The sequence below is a fragment of the Acomys russatus genome, chromosome 5 (genome assembly GCF_903995435.1).
Source record: "Acomys russatus chromosome 5, mAcoRus1.1, whole genome shotgun sequence".
NCBI classification, from domain to species: domain Eukaryota; kingdom Metazoa; phylum Chordata; class Mammalia; order Rodentia; family Muridae; genus Acomys; species Acomys russatus.
This window is the reverse complement of record NC_067141.1, coordinates 6,945,769-6,964,361: the sequence shown is the minus strand read 5'-3', so window position 1 is coordinate 6,964,361 and position 18,593 is coordinate 6,945,769. Positions and strand designations below refer to the sequence as shown.

Below are 18,593 nucleotides of genomic sequence, written 5' to 3'. Positions count from 1 at the left end.
GTAAATTATATCTACATGTTTATATATGGCTTACTGCACGGAGGGAGTTCACAAGTTCTTAGAAAAGAGCCGAGGCAGCCTGTATTGATAGCTAACGAGACCAGGGTCAGGAGGGAACCGCTGGAAACAGGGTTCAAAGCGGGAAGAGGTGGCTTTCAGCCCAGGTTGGGACAGTCCAACAGGTGCGCAGGGGCAGGCACTGGAGGAGGGCCAAGGCAGCAGTGGGGACCGGAGGCAAGATGAAGCTCCAGGGAAAGCCAGAGGCTCTTTTGCTTGTCAGTCCATGTGTATCCGTCCCTCAGGTATCAGATGACAGGTTAGTAGTGTGAGGACGTTCTGTCACAGTGTTAGGTGTCTGTAACCTCATGGGCTCCATATGAGGAAGTTATATTCTTTCGTTGGTCTGGCCTGTCTGATACGTTCTTAGGCCTGGTTACTCCAATTTGATGGGTTTTTTTTTTTTGTTTGTTTGTTTTGTTTTGTTTTTCTGAGACAGGGTTTCACTAGGCTGTCCTTTAAACTCACAAAGATTCACCTGCCTCTGGTGAATCCCAAGTGCTGGGATTAAAGGAATGTGTTACAACCACCCGGCCCCAATTTGATTTTTAAATTAAAAACAAATATTCATTTACTTTACTTTTATGTGTATGAGTTGTTTTGTCTGCATGTATGTGCACTATGCTCATGCAAGTGCTGGAGGAGGCCAGAAAAAAAAAATTGCAGCCTCTGGAATGGAGTTACAATCAATCGTGCACTGCCATGTGGGTGCTGGGAATTGAACCAGGGTCCTCTGGAAGAGCAACCAGTGCTCTTTTAACCACTGAACCATCTTTGCAGCTTCTGATAACATCTTTTAGTAAAACACAAAGTCATCGTAACTTTAAAGAAAAAAATGATTTGTTTTTATGTGTGTCTGTGTGTGTGTGTGTGTTTGGTTGGTTGTCGGTGCACCACATGCATGAAGGTACCACAGAGGCCAGGAGAGGGTTCTGAGCTGCCGTGTGGGTGTGACCCTGGGTCCTCTGAAGGGGCTTTTAAATACTGAGGCATCGCTCCAGGTCCATGGACATCTGAACTATATCATGATAAGTTGGGAGACAAATTCTGTTAGCTAAGTGGCTTTGGGGGGGGGGCAAGAGTGATACAACAACTTTATAGTTTGTGACAGTGATAGTTGAAATGTTGGAACAGAGCTCCTCTGAATCTAGGCTCTGACCCTTTCTCTCACTTGGACCAGGACACTGGGTAACCAATTCCTTTGTTGTCTGCATTTCAAAGAGAAGACTGTGGCTTGAGTTGCTGAGTTTTGAAAAGGCAGGGGGTTTGCTCAGCCATCAGAAGGATTAACATATGCACAGCCATGGTACTGACTGGCAGTAATCGCATGTCTCCAGCAGACAATCAACACGCATGAGAGAATGCCCGCAGGATATTTGGTTCTTGTGCATAGAAAACCTACGTTTTAGCAAATAGGAAAGTTTAAATAGAGATTGCATTTGTTAGATGCAGTTAGGTGTGTTCTGAAGAGATGCTTGGATGTGCCACTAAAAGCCTCCATAGATAAGAACACACGCCTGTAATCCCAGCACTCGGGAGGCAGAGGCAGGCGGAGCTCTGTGAGTTCGAGGCCAGCCTGGTCTACAAAGGGAGTCCAGGACAGACAAGGCTACACAGAGACACCCTGTCTCAAAAAAAAAAAAAAAAAAAAAAAAAAATGCTGAAGAATGGGCAGTTCCTGCCTGTTTTAAGGCAAGTTTCTTGGGAGAGGTCTTGTGGTCTTTGCTTTATGACCTGAGGAAAAGTTGAGCTATCCCACTGTAAAGGTGAAATGGTTCAGCTCCTGCTGACCTGGCTTGGAGCCCCCATGACAGTGTCGTGGGTCACCCTGCCACCCTGTGTGTGTGGGGGGGGATAGCCACAGACTTCTTTTATAAGCAATTGGACCTTTCAGAGTGCCCCCCTCTCTCTTAGGCTTGAAAGAGCCTTTATGGAAGGAGCTCCTGGTAAGAGATAGGGATCCTCTCATTGGCCTTGCAGGAACAACAGAGAAGCAGCTGGCAGGACCCAGGTGGGACAGAATTCTAGGAGAGGGAGCTAAGGAGCCCTCCTGGGTTTAGAGAAGTCAAGAGAAAGGTACACCAGCTAGGTAGAATGACACAGATAGAGATTTCTAAAGTAGTTTAGTTGTAGAATCAGGCTTATTAATAGATATTTTGTGTCACGGCCCCTCCAGTGGAGTCTGTGTGACAAATGTTACTACAGAGCCCAAGGCAATGACCCTTACCCAAGGGGGAGCCTCCTGAAATGGGTCTGGTGTTCCTGCCAGGAGTAAATGATTGGAGTTTTTCTTCTCACTCATTTGTTTTGGAATATGCTGTCTTTGGTTTTGTTCTTCTGACCTACTGTCATGTCGAGAACTTTTCAAACGTAACTGTGTTGCTAGGAGACGCCTTAACTTGAGACTGCAGCCAAGGGTCATTCAGGCGGTTTGACCACCAAGTTCAGTCTCACTTGTTAATAAAAACATGGCTAAGAATTAATCATAGTTTATGTTATGACTTACAAATAAAGTGTTTAAGAAAGCTCCAGATAGGGATGCTCAGCTAAAAAGAAGAGCCAAGGGGAAAAAACCAAAAAAACCAAAACTGTCTTGACTCACAGATGTTTGGCATAATGAGAGAACATTGACCTTTGATAAAGAGGGCACATGTACTGACACCACTCTAATGACTTAAGAATGATGGTTCAGGATTGATGACCACATTATTACTCTGCATTCTGTATTTTGAATTATATGAAAAAAATGTAACCATGAAAAACACTTCCCATTTCAAAAATGTATAAAAACCTAGCTTGCTTGTCTGCAAAATACACTCAGATTCAAATAGTACCTCTGGGTTTGTCTCAGTTTGTCACTCGCCAATCTCTGCCCACCAACACTTCGAGAACTCTAGGTCCCAAGGACCGGTCCACGACAATTTTGTATATAGTTCACAAAATAAAGGTACTTCATTGAGCTAGCAGGATTTTACCTTAGTTTTGTTTGTGTTTGTTTTTGTTTAGTTTTTCTGTGTAGCCTTGGCTGTCCTGTACTCTCTTTGTAGACCAGGCTGGCCTCGAACTCACAACGATCTGCCTGCCTCTGCTTCCCCAGTGCTGGGATTAAAGGTGTGTGCCACCACACCTGGCTGATTTTACCTCAGTTTATGCCTCCTGTGTCTTTATTAGTATAAATATTGCTTGGTTGACATCTCTGGTTGCCCTCCCTCCCCAACATGATGCAGTACATTTCATTCTCTCTCTCTCTCTCTCTCTCTCTCTCTCTCTCTCTCTCTCTCTCTCTCTCTCTCTCTCTCACTCTTCCTCCTCTGAGGAAAGCCTCTACATTCCTGGCATTCTGAGAACTGCCCCAACTCCCTCCCATGGAGCAGCCACCTTCCCAAGCTGCCCCCAGATGACTATACCTGGGTGTTGGTGCTATTTTTTATTATCTATTTTAATAGGGTTCCTTAGACCTCTACCTCTCTTTCTTCTCCACCCTCCTAATTCCTTCCAACCCCCAACAGTAGGTAGGAGAGAAAAGAGGTTAGTGGGGAGAGGGGGCGGACTCATCTTTGGCTACTTCTGGTTGGTTAGGGTGGTGGGTTCTTTGGAACAATACCAATCTCAGTGGTCAGAATACACAGCAAACAACAAGAAACCTTCTTCCTCCAACAGTCTGTTCAAAGCGTCCTTCTCTCCCTGGGAACCACCGATATTTATATCCTTCCCGAGCCCTCAGAATTCCACTAACTGCAGCCGGCAAAGGCCACGCCCTCTCTCAGCTTCTTGAGGCAATTATCAGCTGTGGACAAGCTAAAAGCAGCTCCATATCTCACACCTGTGATTAAAATAAAAACCTGTTTCTATAACATAAATGAGGGTGTGTTTTTTTTGTTTTTTGTTTCTCTCTTGTGTAGCCTTTGCTGTCCTGGACTCGCTTTGTAGACCAGGCTGGCCCGGAACTCACAGCGATCCGCCTGCCTCTGCCTCCCGAGTGCTGGGATAAAGGCGAGCGCCACCACCGCCCGGCTTTCTCTTAGTTTATTTCTTAATCTAGCTATCACACAAATAATTGAGACTTTTATATTTGTTTAAAATTAAGCTTCACAACACAATCTTGAGCAGTTTATGTCTATTCTTAACCCTCTGTGTTATTTTGTCTTACACCCAGCAAACATCCTCCCAGTGGGTACTTGCACTTTGTAACTTTGCTCAGCTCCAGCTCCTTACTCCTGATCTTTCCTACACCTCTCCCTTTGGCTGAATACCCTGGCTCCATCCCTTACTTCCTCCTCTAATTCCTCCTCCACTACCTGGCAGGAAGTCCAGCCTTATTCTCTCCCCTGCTCAGCGACTGGCTGTAAACTGCTTTATCGGCATACCAGAGAACAACTGGAGAACAGTGTTTACCCACCATTGAGACAGAAATCAGAATTTAAACTACACAATAACCTTACACCTACAAACAATTGTTTCATATGGTATACACTGACCTTTTGTGAAGCAGATAGTAAATTCTTGGACTATTCAAAATAGAGTAATCCCTCAAGACTGGAAAGATATGACAAAAGCAGTATTAAAAGCTAGTCCTCAGTTACAGTGGCAATCATGATGGAAAAAAGCTAAGGACATAAAAACAGAGAAATAAAACAATATTTCCCAAGATCAATTGCTAGATAAAAGTCACTACGCTGAGGTAAAAATGCAGATTGAATATGATTATGTCACCTTGGCACTATGTCAAATAGCAACTTTAAGTTGGAGAAACAGAAAAAGGTCTGAGTCATTTACTAAAACCATACAAATTCCAAAGGAAGTATTCATTGATTTTTTTTTTTTTTTTAAAGATTGGCTTCAGCTATAAATAAAAGAATATCAGATATTGCAATTAACTTACCAGTATGGCCTAGGGTGCCAATAACTCACACAATGAAATTATAGTGTATTTTAAAGCTGCAACCACTACTCTGGGCAGAATCTAAACTACTCTAATCCTATGGCCTCAAAACCTACATATATACCAATAATTTGCCAATCTGATGACTGACTCCTGGGGCGGCTTCTTTCCCAACAGTCAACTGTCCTGCAATCTGCTTGGTCAACCTCCTCTCGGAAGCTCCGCCTTCCACGTCCTTCTGCCCAGATGATTGGTCAAACAGCGCTTTATTGACAACTGCTACATCCACTCAAGGCATTCCTCCACAATCAGATTCAGAAGCTAGGCGGGTAGTAATTGAATCTTTGGCTTTTGAAAATGCAAATTATGGTCAGCCTGGTCTACAGAGAGAGTTCAGGACAGCGAAGACTACACAGAAAAACCCTGTCTAAAAAACAAACAAACAAAAAGAAAAGAAGAAAATGTTAATTCTGCATGCAAAAAGGTGACTAGGTCTCTAAAGGCAAGGAGTTCACCGCCAATAGATGACTGGGTTAGAAAGACAGTGGCTATTGGATCTCATACGTATGACGCAACTTTAATAGGAGAAGGAATCTCTAAAAGTTTTAAGAAGAAAATCAAACTGTCAAATATTTTGACTGTGGCAAGCACGGTCATTCTGAAAGGAATTGTAAGCAGAGCCAAGCTAAGTCCAAAAGAAGGCCTAAACCTTCTGGAATATGCAGCCGGTGTAGCAAAAGCCGGCCTTAGACTAATGAATACGGGTCAACAAGGGACAAACAAGTTAAACCCTTGTGGGGAAATGCCCTAGGGGCCCTTTTGTACTTTAATTTGTCTTGAATTGGTTTATTTATTCGGCCGAGATAACCCATTAGCAAAACATAAAAGCTTATGTGGATATTGTGTTTGCTTCAGGTATGTCCTGAGGAGATGCAGCTTGGGTGTGCCTCTAAAAGCCTCCATAAATTTAGATCATTTAAACACTTATAGTGTAAGGGTCCGAAAACCGCTGAAGGAAGACCCCAGACTCAAATAGTATGTAAAAATAGTATGCAGGGGTTTACTATCCGTATGACCCCCACGGGGGGAGCTCACAGGTTCTGTTAAAGGCTTTTAGGGGAATCCTATCAGTGGCTGTGTGACTGGGGCCTGAGGAGGCTACGTGATTCTAGCCATGGCCCTTTAGCAGTGTCCAGCCCTCTCAATAGTATTGACCAGCGGATAAGGGGTGACATAGGCCTCAGCTTCTAATATTCGGCCTACTCGATACTTCCGAGTACGAGGACTACAACTCCCAGAATGCCCCAGTCTTTCACCAACCTGGAAGATTGAGTCTGAAGACTGATTCTTCCCCCAACTCGGAAGACTAATTCTTCCAATGGGCGGTTCCTGAGGAAGGTTGGATTAGAAGGAAGTTTAGCCAATGGGTGAACTGTATAGAATCGAAACCTTTTCTGATTGCACCAAAGGGATTGGAATCTTTGGCGCCTTTGTTTTAGTGGAGGGTGCTTGATAGACGGGTACATTGACCAATGAAAAAGTGGATGGGCGGAGCCAGGGGATGTGGGCGGGAAGAGGTTCTGACTGGCAGGCTGTTCGTCCAATGAAGCGTAGAGTCCCTTAGGGGCCTGGCGACGCTGTCGAGGCCGGTGTGTGTGGAAGCTGTGTGAGAGATGGCGGAACCTGGGAGGAAGCGGGGTCCGAGGTCCCGCGGTGGCGGCGCCGGCCGAGGCTCTCGGGGAGCCCGCGTCGCCCGTGGCCGGCGTCCTCGTGCCCCGCAGGCTCCGTCTCGGCTCATTCCAGACACAGTGCTAGTGGACTTGGTCAGTGACAGCGACGAGGAGGTCCTGGAAATCGTCGCGGACCCGGTAGAGGTGCCGCCCGCCCGCCCCCCTGCTCCGGCCGCCCCCGGGCAGGACAACGACAGTGACAGTGAAGGGGCGGGCGAGGGGCCTGCGGGAGCCCCGCGTACTTTGGTCCGACGGCGGCGGCGGCGGCGGCTGCTGGATCCCGGCGAGGCGCCGGTGGTTCCTGTGTACTCCGGGAAGGTGCAGCCAGGTTCCCAAGGAGGGTTGTTGAGGGAGTGTTAAGCCTGGCGTTGTGGGTTTGGCTCAGGGCGGCGGGAGGTGTGTGTGTGTGTGTGTGTGTGTGTGTGTGTGTGTGTGTGTGTGTGTGTGTGTGTGTGTGATGGATACATGGAGATTGGGGATACGAGGGGCTTCGGGAATGTTGGAAGTAGAGTTATCCAGGTTTGTAGTCTTCAGGCAGAGGGAGGCTGAAGGACTAGGTACCAGAGAGGATCTGGGGCATCCGAGCTGGATGTTGGATATTACGGGGTGGGATGGAGGCATCTATGGGGATTCAGAAAGGACTGGGGGTTTCCAGGAACCAAGGGTCCTTAGGTATTCTGGTGAGCTAGGTGGCCGGGCTAGCAAAGTGGTTAAGAAAGGGTAACTAAGCCTGCATCCTCAGAGAGCCTTAGGTGAGCAGTGTGGGAGGAGGGTACTGCATCTTTGTGGATCATGAGGAAGCCAAATGCCCTTCAGAGGTTGGAGTCCTTAGAGAAGACAATAGCTAGACATGAGAGAAGCCATTTCAGTCTTGAGTAGAGTTGGCAGGGTGTGAGACCCACCTTCTCTCCCCGTTTTGTCTTTGTAGGTACAGAGCAGCCTCAACCTCATCCCAGATAACTCATCCCTCTTGAAACTTTGCCCCTCAGAGCCTGAAGATGGTAAGGGAGGGCTTGCAGGGAGTGCCCAGCCCGGGCTTTCCCAGGCTTCCTAGAGTTTACATCCCTGCAGTCAGTGTTGTTTTCTCTCTCTGTGCTTCAGTGGAATCTAGGGTCTGGAGAGTGGTGCTCAGGTGCTGTCCCATTGACACATGTCCCTGATGCTAACTGGGATTGGGGAAAGGGACTCCTGCATCTGACCGAGGGAAAGGTTCTGGTCCAGAGAGGAGCTGGCTCATTAATCAGAAGGCACAGGAATGTACTTAGTAGCCATGCCCACCTCTTCCCCCTTCATACCCTAACAGGCACAGGGATAGGTTGGCTCGCAGATCTTGAGGTTCCTCCTCTACCCATTCTGATTGTGCTATCATAATGGAGGCGCAGGGAGTGCTGAGACCCTGTGTTCTAGTAACTCCTGACTCCTACAGTGTTCTGTTCCCTGGGAACACGGGGGTCAGAAGACGCTTCTTTGAACGTTATCAGGGCTGCTCACTCTTTATTCTTTTTTGCAAACCCTTTGTAAAGGCTGGTGGTTAAAAAGTCAAGGCCAATAAGGGAGTAATCAGTCTGCATAGACCTGGGACCAAGACTTCTTCCTGTTAAGTGAGGGAGTGTAAAAGGCTGAGCACAAACAAGCTCAGGAGTCATGTGTTTGAATCCTTTATGACTGATCATGGGCAAGTTTTCCTCATCAGGAACATATGAATAGTAGTGGACCTATTAAAGGACTTTTGGTGAGGATTAAAGGGTTATGTATGTTTTATTTTCCATGTACATGGTTAAGGACAGCACCTGTAACATAAAAGTGCAATATAAAAGATACCCATGTCCAGTAGTACAGAGTGTCTCTGGGAGGTTTTTAAGAGTATAGAATTGAAGCTGGGCGTGGTGGCGCACGCCTTTAATCCCAGCGCTCGGGAGGCAGAGGCAGGCGGATCGCTGTGAGTTCGAGGCCAGCCTGGTCTACAAAGTAAGTCTAGGATGGCCAAGGCTACACAGAGAAACCCTGTCTCAAAAAACCAAAAAAAAAAAAAAAAAAAAAAAAAAAAGTATAGAATTGGAGTTGGGGAGATGACCCAATGGGTAAAAGCACTTGCCATGTAAGCCTGATGACCTGACACCCACAGAAAGCCAGATGGGATGCTGCACATCTGCCACTCACGTTGGGTACAGGAGGAGACTCTGCTGGAAGCTCATGTACCCAGTGGCAAAAAACCAAACCAAAACAAAACAAACAAAAAAAAACAACAACAGTGAGATCCTGACTCAGAAGCAGGGTAGAAGGAGAGAAAGTTGTCCTCTGACCCCAACAAATGTGTGGTGGCATAAACTATGCCCTCCTTCCAGTAAATGAATCTTAAAGGGGGGAAAAAAAGCAGGATCTTAGTTAGGACAATTTATTTTTTATTTTATTTTATTATTATTATTTTTTTTTTGGTTTTTCGAGACAGGGTTTCTCTGTGTAGCCTTGGCCATCCTGGACTCACTTTGTAGACCAGGCTGGCCTTGAACTCAGCGATCCGCCTGCCTCTGCCTCCCGAGTGCTGGGATTAAAGGCATGCGCCACCACGCCCGGCTTGACAATTAAAAAAAAAAAAGATTTATTTAGTTATTATTATGTATACAGTACTCTGCCTGCGTGTGCACCTGCAGGCCAGAAGAGGGCATCATATAACATTATAGATAGCTGTGAGCCACCATATGGTTGCTGGGAATTGAACTCAGGACCTCTGGAGGAACAGTCAGTGCTCTTAACCTCTGAGCCATCTCTCCAGCTGCAGGACAATGTTTCTTAACCTCAGTGTCACTGACGAGTTAGACTGGAAGATTCTCTGTTGTAGGGGGACATTGCATATAGAGAGGGTTCATGCCCCACGTTGGGCGACACTTGTAGGCTTTGTTTCTTAACAATTAAACTTTATTATACAACCCAACTAGCTTACACAAGAGGGAAAAAAGGTTAAAGGGAACCAAGAGTGAACCTTTTGGTATCCGTTCAATGGGACGGGTCCCTAGGTGTCTCTTGCCTGCGTGCTGGTCTAGCCTGTTCGCTGATCCATGTGTGCTCAAGCCTGGTCTCAACTTGCTGTTACTCTCTCCTCTCTGCCTGCCTGTGTCACGTGTGAAGGGGGGGGTCTCCTTCTCCCATTGAGGGTCGATTAGAAAAACAATAGTCCAGGTGTTGTCCCCAGGTCCGCTTCCTGAATTCCAGGCCCAGGATATCTCAAGGTATCCATGGTGTGTTCAAGGGTAAAGCCCACCAAGACTGCTTTCACCTGTGACAAAGCTTACAGTCTTTCCCACATAGAAGTTTTAGGATCCTAACTGCTAATGGTTAGATGTCGGTAGCAATCTCTAAGCCCCTTCTTCTCTGTGGTTTTTTGTTTTGTTTTGTTTTGTTTTGTTCTTTTGGTTTTTCAAAACAAAGTCTCTCTGTAGCATTGGCTGTCCTGGACTTGCTTTGTAAACCAGGCTGGCCTCGAGCTCACAGGGATCCGCCTGCCTCTGTCTACCAAGTGCTTGGATTAAAGGCGTGTGCCACCACACCCTGCTCAAATACGCTTCTAATATTGAAAAGTGCAATATAGGAATTGGAGGTGTTGACTCAGTAAAGTGCTTACTAAGCAAGCTGAAAGATCTGCATTTGAGCCCCAAAACCCAGTTAGAAAAAAGCTGAACATGGTGGCACCTGCTGAAGGCCCCAGCACTGGGGAGCTGGAGACAGGCAGATCCCTGGGGCCTGCTGGCCAGCTGGGGCCAGTGAAAGACTATCTCAAAGACCAAGACGCATGGTGCCTGAGGAATGACACTTGAGGTTGACCTCTGGTCTACACATGTGCACATACACACTCAGACATGCACTTATACATGTGCACACATACGTTCACACTGCTATGTGGGCCTCCTATCTTTTTTTTTTAGCATGCTGCCCTGCCCTCCTCTTTAGTCTGTGGAGATTGAACTCAAGGGCCTTTGGATGCTAGACATGTGCTCTGTCACTGAACTACACCCTACCTCTTGCCTACCTATTTTCAGAACAAAAACCCCACGGTCTCTATGGTCCATGGGGCCCCCAATTCCTGACGTCTGGCTCAGCTCCCCAGTACTGAGTTTTGCACGTGCCACCACACCAGGCCTCCTCAGCCATCTCATAAGCTAACTCTTTCCTCTCTCTCCTCTGCCCCTAGAGGAAGACATGACGGATTCTGGCAGTCCTCCCCCTGAGGACGCCCTGCTTCTAGGTTCTCCCTGGAAGAAGAAGCTGAGGAATAAGCATGAGAAAGAAGAGAAGAAAATGGAGACGTTTGCGTGAGTGAGGCTGGGGCAGTCAGGCCCTGGGAGCAGGAAGGGCATTGGAAGGGTAAGCCGAGGAAGCAGGACTTTTGGGTGGCTCCCAAAAGGCTAAGGAGAAGAGATGGAAGGTGAGGCTCAAGTGTAGAGGGGGATGGCTCATCCTGGAGGGTGACATAGGACCTTCTAGACCGTCCTTAGGCATGGTGGTGATAATGTGGGGTGTGGCTCAGGTTCCGCCTGCTGTCCCTGTCCACACTGCTTCTGCTTTCTCATCTGTAAAACAAGGCTGATCACGCAGCGTGGCAATCAGTGAGTAGCTGAATAGCCAGTGCTTGGTGTCTGCTGGATAATTGACATTTCCCTGGAAAGTGACAATCCTAAAGTGAGGTGTTTCCGTTGCCGGAAGATTTCCTCTTGGTCCTCCACTCAGGTTCCTGGAGGTCCCCAGCCCACGAAGGGAAGCGTGGGCTGGAATCTCTCCTTTGCTGCCATCCTGCCCTTCTCTGCTTTCTGTAGGGACCAGGGCACTTCTCCTTCGTCCCGACCTTCATCGAGGAACAAAAACAGAAAGCACACCGAGGCGCTTCAGAAGCTAAGGTGTGGGGGCCGGGGGCTTCGGCTTCGGCTGCGCTGCAGCAGGGCATTGGAGAGAGCTTTAGCCTCAACTGTGCCAACGTCCTGTCGCCTCCCAGGGAAGTGAACAAGCGCCTCCAGGCCCTCCGCTCCTGCCTGAGCCCCAAGCAGCACCGTACTCCAGCCCTTCAGAATGTAGATGACGAGGTGGTCGTGGTGGAGGGGCCTGTCTTGCCACAGAGTCATCGACTCTTTACACTCAAGATCCGGTGCCGGGCTGACCTAGTCAGACTGCCTGTCAGCACGGTGAGTGCTTGGGACCAGCACGGGCTGGATCAGTGTCTTCCCTTGGAGACACAGGCACCGAAATGTAGTGTGCTAACAGGAGGGACCCATCTTCTTTTCCATCCTGCTCTCTGGGGCTACCCCTACTTTTTCATCTTTCCGTCCCTTAGACCTGTTGTTCTCTTTGTGTATAGCTTTCCTCGTTTTTATCTCTTTTGGCCAACTTTACCCAAGGCTACTTAGTCTACCATCTTCAGGCCAGGTGTGATGTTGGCACACACCTGTAGTCTCAGCACTTGGGAGGGGTGGCATGAAAATCTAGAATCTGAAACCAGCGTTGACTACATAGCTATACCCTGTTTGAAAAACAAACACACAGAAATACATGGTATTTTTATGAGGCATTTTTAAAGAAAGATTTTTTTTTTAATTATATCTAGGGGTTGTATACACTTTTAATCCCAGCACAAAGGCAGGTGGATTTCTGTGAGTTTGAGGCCAGCCTGGTCTACAGAGCTAGTTCCAGGACAGCCAGGGCTACACAAAGAAACCTTGTCTTGAAGAACAACCTTTCCCCACAAATTATATCTAGGTCTGTGTCTACGTTTGGATATGTGCACATGAGTGCAGGTACCTGTGGATGGAGGCATTGAGTTCCCAGGTGCTAGAGCTATAGTCGGGTGTGAGCTGCCTGATATGGTGCTGCTAGCCAAAACCAGGACCTCTGGGAGAGCAAGCAGCAAGTGCTCTCAGCCGCTGAGCCGTCTCTCCAGTACCTGAAGCCTTTTAAAGGAATTCTTCTCTAGGCTGAGTCTTCTGCCTCTCTCCTTCAGGGCCCTGTGCTTCCCTCTTATGCTCTTACTTCCTCGGACATAGCAGATAGCACACAATGCTCCTGAGCTCCCCAGCTTCCTGGCAAAGGCTGGTATCTATGTAGGATGGTCAGTTCAAGAGGGCTAGCAGAAATGAGCCCTCATGAACACGGACCTGGCATGGGCAAGCAGCTAAGCCCAAGATGGCAAACTGGTGGCTTGTGGCCTTATCAGTGTTGCTCTTTTGCTCTGTAGGGTGCTTCTAACATAGTGAGTGGTTGGAGTTGTGCCCCAGTGACAGAGAACTTGTCATGGTGTATGTGAGTTCCATCTCTGGCACTGAAGAAAAGAATGAGTTTACCAAACTTTGTAATGGGAGATTTCCTCAAAGGCCCAGATTTCTGATTTTAAGGAAGGGGGAAAAAAAAAATGGTAGCAGTGTCTGGGGTATATTTGGGGCCTTACTCTCTTTTCCCTTTTTCACCTCCTAGTCCACAAATCATGTCTGCATTTATCTATTTGATTATTTGTGTGTGTGTGTGTGTGTGTGTGTGTGTGTGTGTGTGTGTGTGTGTGTTGTCCTTACGGATATGATCCTGTGGGTGTGTGTCTGAGTGCAAGTGTGAGTATGTGCATGCATATGCTTGTGGAGGCCAAAGTATAACGTCTGGGGTCTTCCTCACTTGCCTCTTCCTAACCCTGGAGCTCACTGCTGCAGCTCTTATCTTCACCTCCTTAGTGTGGCCATTGCAGGGGCTACCTGTCACTCCTAGCTTTTCATGGAGCGCTGGAGATCCAAAATCAGGTCCTTTTGCTTGCATGCCAGGCACTTTGCTGAGTGAACCATCTCCTTAGCCCCAGCAGTTTAATTTATCTGTGCTACTTGCCAGGTAAATGTGGGGAATTTTCACAGCTGAAGTGTTCAGCCAGTAGCTCAGGCCAGGAGCTTTTGTTTGGGGTGGTGACTCAGGGTAGGGTGAGGACTTTCAAGGCTGGGGACTCAGGGTAGGGTGAGGACTTTCAAGGCTGGGGACTCAGGGTAGGGTGAGGACTTTCAAGGCTGAGGACTCAGGGGTAGGGTGAGGACTTTCAAGGCTGGGGACTCAGGGGTAGGGTGAGGACTTTCAAGGCTGGGGACTCAGGGGTAGAGTGAGGACTTTCAAGACTGGGAGATCCCTTTGTCTTCTAGTCGGAGCCCCTTCAGAATGTGGTGGACCACATGGCCAATCATCTTGGGGTATCCCCAAGCAGGATTCTTCTGCTCTATGGAGAGACAGAACTGTCTCCTACTGCCACCCCTAGGACCCTAAAGCTTGGAGTGGCTGACATCATTGGTGAGTGGAAGGCAAGGAAGAGGAGCCTTGAGGAAGCTTTGCCATGGGTGGTGGTAGTGGGGCTATGGGGAGAGTTCTAGAGGCAGGTTCTGTTTCCAGTACTCTCATTTCAGCCTGGTCTCTCAATCCTCTTCTCACAGATTGTGTGGTGCTAGCAAGTTCTTCAGAGGCCACAGAGACACCCCAGCAGCTCCAGCTCCGGGTGCAGGGGAAGGACAGACACCAGATGTTGGAGATCTCACTCTCTCCTGTGAGTAGAAGTGCTGTCCATGCCCTGCCCCTTTCCTTCCCAGTCTCCTGTCAGTTGGTCAGTTGGCAGGGCATAGACTCCTCCCAACTCTGATGCTGCAAATTATCCCGTGTCTGGGTGCAGCCTACGTCATGGTGGGAAAGAACATTGTTCAAGTTCTATATTCGTTACTCTGTTGTTGCTCTGATACAATACCATGACCACGGCTTTTATATATGAGAATAGGATAATGATGGATACAAGGCACCAGATACTGTGTTGTATGAGGTTTATTAAAAGAGCATGGGGAGAGAAGGAAAGGGGGCAGGGTACCCCAGAGAGACAAAGACAGGAAGAGTAAGAAGAGAGAGAGGAGAGTAAGAGGGAGTAGAGAGAGACCACCAGGAGGGTCTGTTCTTTCTATGGCCCTGGGCAGGGCCACACCCCCGTGGCAGGTAAGCGATGACATCACAGGTAGGCAGACTGAAGCCGAATCCAATAAAGGCAACTTACAGAAGAGTGTTGGTTTTTGTTTTTTGTTTTGGGGTTTTTTGTTTGTTTGTTTGTTTTTTGCTATGGTTCCAGAGGTTAGAGTCGATGGTGGCTGAATGGATGCAGCCTGTGAGGCTGCTGGGACAGCTACTGAGAGCTCCCCTTGCTAACGAGAGCAGGGAACACCTAAAGGACAGGAAGGTTTTTTTTGTTTTGTTTTGTTTTTTGGTTTTTTGAGACAGGGTTTCTCTGTGTAGCCTTGGCTGTCCTGGCCTCACTTTGTAGACCAGGCTGGCCTCGAACTCACAGCGATCCACCTGCTTCTGCCTCCCGAGTGCTGGGATTAAAGGCGTGTGCCACCACGCCTGGCAGGATAGGAAGTGGTTTTTTTTTTTTTTAATTAAAACATTTTTTTTAGGACAGGAAGTTTTTAAACTCCCAAAACCCTGTTTTGCCCAACAAGGCCACCCCTCCTTAGCTTCCCCAAACAGTGCTACCAACTGGGGGTCAAGTATTCAAATGCCAGCAGCTATGGGGCACTCTCACTCACACCACCACGGCCTCCTTCCCATTTCTGCTAGCACCCTGTGTCCCTGTCTAGTTAGGGCGCCATGCTGTGAAAAGACACAATGACCGCTTCACTCCTATAAAGGCAGACATCTCATGGGGCTGGCTTACAGCTCAGAAGGCTTCAGGCTGTCGCCATGCAGCATGCAGGCAGCTGTGGCGCTAGGGAGGTAGCTGAGAGATCTACATCAGTCAGTAGGCATAGGAGGAGTCTGACTCTGGGTCTGGCTTGGGCTACCTCAGTGACTCACATCCTCCAACAAGGCCGTACGTACTCTAACAAAGCCACATGCCCTAACCCTTTCAGATAGTGCCACAGTTATGAAATACAGTGCAGTGTGGGGCAGGTTCCTTTGGTGGGCTGAACCAAGGCATGCCCCTGAGAAATTAGGCATGCAACAGAGCTGGGGAGTGAACGAGAGGGAGGACCTGGGGAAGGGGAAAGGCAGACATGCAGACAAGCACCTGGTGGTGGCAGTGGCAACAGCTGAGGTGAGGCTGGAGGTCATGATGTAAGGAGCTGCTAGGTCCCTGACAACAGGCTAGTGGAATTGCCCGCCATGAGACTATGGGGACCATTTTCATTCAAACCACCATCAACTGGAAAGGACCCTTGTATAGTGACAGTGATAATGACATTTATTTATTTGGTGATGCTGGAGATTTAATTCACGCCTTGTGCATGCTAAGCAGTTACGCGGTCACTGAGCTAGTACCATAGCCCAGAGTTATACTTCTTACTTTTGTTTTAGTTTTAGGGTTTTCTTTGTGTTTGTATATTTGTGTGGGTGCTTGCACCACAGTGCATGTGTGAAGGTCCGAGGACAGCTGTGGAAGATGGCTCTCTCCTTCCACTGTTTGGGTTCTGGAGGTTGAACTAGGCCGTTAGGCTTGGCAGCAAACACCTTCACTTTACAATTTGTTTTCTTGTTTCGTTTTTGTATAATCATAATTCTTACTACATACATATCATATTGTTAAAATTCTTCTGATTTACCCGATGTGATTACATTCCTTTAATCCTAGCACTCAGGAGGCAGGTCTCTGAGTCTGAGGCCAGCCAAGATATATATATAAAATATTTATATTTATATATAGTGCATGTGTGTCTATGTGTGCATAGGCCATGGGATGTGTATGGAGGTCAGAGGACAAGTGGAAGGCATCAATTTTCTGTTTCTACCATGTGAATTGGAGCTCAGGTCCTCATGCTCCAGGTAGTGCCTTCAGCTTCGGAGCTGTATCGCTGCCCCCTTGTTCTTGGTTATAACTTACACTGTCACAGGCATGCACTGCGCATAGCGCATGTGGGGTTTGGTGCTTGACTCGAGGCACCAGCTAAGTGTCTTGAATATGTCGCTGCTGAAGACCAAGGAGTGACTCTACCACAACTGGTAGGCTTAGAGCAACAGAAATGAAGCTCCACGTTGAATCTTCTTTCTCTCTTTGTAGCTTTGGTGGCAGCCAGAGTTCCTTGCTGTACTCCTGGTGTCTCTGTTTCCTCTTGTGAAGACTTAAGTCATAATAGATTAGCCATGTGAATGAGGTGTGAGCACATCTCACCTTGATTCTATGCCCTAAGTCCAATAAGGCCACATTCACATGCACAGGACAGGGTGTTTTTGGTGCAGACAGTTCAACCCATACCACCTTTCTAAGTCACACAGAACAACTTACTTTAGAATCTGTGTTCACGGGCTGGAGAGGTGGCTCAGAGGTTAAGAGCACTGGCTGCTCCTCCAGAGGTCCTGAGTTCAGTTCCCAGCAAATATATATATATATATATATATATATATATATATATATATATATATATAAAACCATCCATAATGAAATCTAGTGCCCTCTTCTGGTCTGCAGGAGTACATGCAGACAGAGCATTGTTTACATAATAAATAAATCTTTAAAAAAAAAAAAAAAAAAAAGAATCTGTGTTCACTTTTTCCTTGCTTCTGCTTCAGAGGGGCCGTTACTGAGGCTCCCACTTTTATTAGCCTGCACCCTGGAGTCTTGTCCTCCATGGCCCCACTCCACAGTTCCTGAGGCACCAGTGGCTAGTCCCTAGAGAGGAGCCTGCCTTCCCCTCCAGGAGTCTCTGTCTTCTGATATGCCCGTGCCTTCCTTGTCTTATGTTCTTTTCTTGCTTTGTTTGTTTGATTAGTTTATTTTCAAACAGGGTCTCCTTATGTACCCTAGGGTGGTCTGGGAGTCACTTTGTAGCCCAGGCTAGCCTGAAGTTCACTCTGTTGCCCAAGTTAGCTTGAATCTCACTATGTAGCCCAAACTTGTCTCAAACTTGGGCTCTTTCTGCTTCCACCCCACAAGTAATGTCATTTCAGGCAGGTGCGTCATATTTGGCTAAAAGTTAACTTTTTTGTTTTGGTGCTGGGGAATGAACTTAGCACATTGGACTTGAAAGCGTGTGTGTGTGACCACTGCACTGCGCTCACGGTCACTGTCCTACATTCTCTGCCTGTCCTGTAGGTTCTCCCAGCCTACCTTTCACAATTTTATATCTGTTGTTTGTGTCTCCATACAGGACTCTCCTCTTAAGGTCCTCATGTCACACTATGAGGAGGCCATGGGACTCTCCGGGCGCAAGCTCTCCTTCTTCTTTGATGGGACAAAACTTTCGGGCAAGGAGCTGCCAGCTGACCTGGGCATGGAGTCTGGAGATCTCATCGAAGTCTGGGGCTAAAGCTTCCTTCCCTGTTCGGATGCAGAGCCAAGACTTGAGGACAATAGCTCCCACTTTTACTTTCATTATTTTTTGCCCCATAGGGCTAACAATGAATTAGAACTTGTTTATTTATTTATTTTTGGTGTTGGGGATTGAATCCTAGACTGTGCACATGCTAAGGGTGTATGAAGTTGAGCCAAAACCAAGGCATGACCTTTGGCCTGTCTTGTTGACCATAGTCTCAAGCAGTTGACTGTTTGGTAGTTGTGTGGCTGTGGCTGCCCTGGGTGGCCTGTGGCTGTGTATTTGGCAGCCCCTGGGGCACAGAGAAGGGATATTGGTTTCCCTCCCGTTTCATGTTCACTAGTGCCCTTACTTCATCAAATATCTGTTCTGTGAAACTGCATATATTGAGTGCGTTGAACTAAATGGCCATTGCACTTGGGTGCCCAGGCCTGGGATTTATGCCACAATTGGGAACCAACAATGACTTTAATTCTCATTTGGGGCAGAAGATGCAGTTTGAGGTACCTTCCCTGATGGGATACTTGGTTGTAGGAAAATAAACAAGTGATGGCATATGCTGAAGCAGAGGAGTGGTAGAAAAGTGGGTTCCTTTAAAAGGCTAACGACAGTTGTGTCTTTAGCCAGGGCATCCAC

General features: G+C 47.6%; 1 protein-coding gene across 1 annotated transcript; it reads left to right on the top strand.

Moving 5' to 3' along the window:
• Positions 1 to 6,573: 6,573 nt before the first annotated feature.
• On the top strand, positions 6,574 to 18,208 carry Nfatc2ip (nuclear factor of activated T cells 2 interacting protein). Its single transcript, XM_051145211.1, has 8 exons — positions 6,574 to 6,987; positions 7,598 to 7,670; positions 10,856 to 10,976; positions 11,478 to 11,558; positions 11,654 to 11,840; positions 13,821 to 13,965; positions 14,106 to 14,215; positions 17,793 to 18,208. Exons 1-8 carry the CDS (start codon positions 6,613 to 6,615, stop codon positions 17,949 to 17,951), a joined length of 1,251 nt encoding a protein of 416 aa, XP_051001168.1. The 5' UTR covers positions 6,574 to 6,612; the 3' UTR covers positions 17,952 to 18,208.
• Positions 18,209 to 18,593: the final 385 nt, after the last annotated feature.

Coding starts and splice junctions, on each gene's coding strand:
- Nfatc2ip (XM_051145211.1), top strand. CDS start 6,613: ATGGCGGAACCTGGGAGGAAGCGGGGTCCGAGGTCCCGCGGTGGCGGC. Junction 6,988..7,597: donor TTCCTGTGTACTCCGGGAAG/GTGCAGCCAGGT, acceptor TTGTCTTTGTAG/GTACAGAGCAGCCTCAACCT. Junction 11,559..11,653: donor GAGGCGCTTCAGAAGCTAAG/GTGTGGGGGCCG, acceptor GTCGCCTCCCAG/GGAAGTGAACAAGCGCCTCC.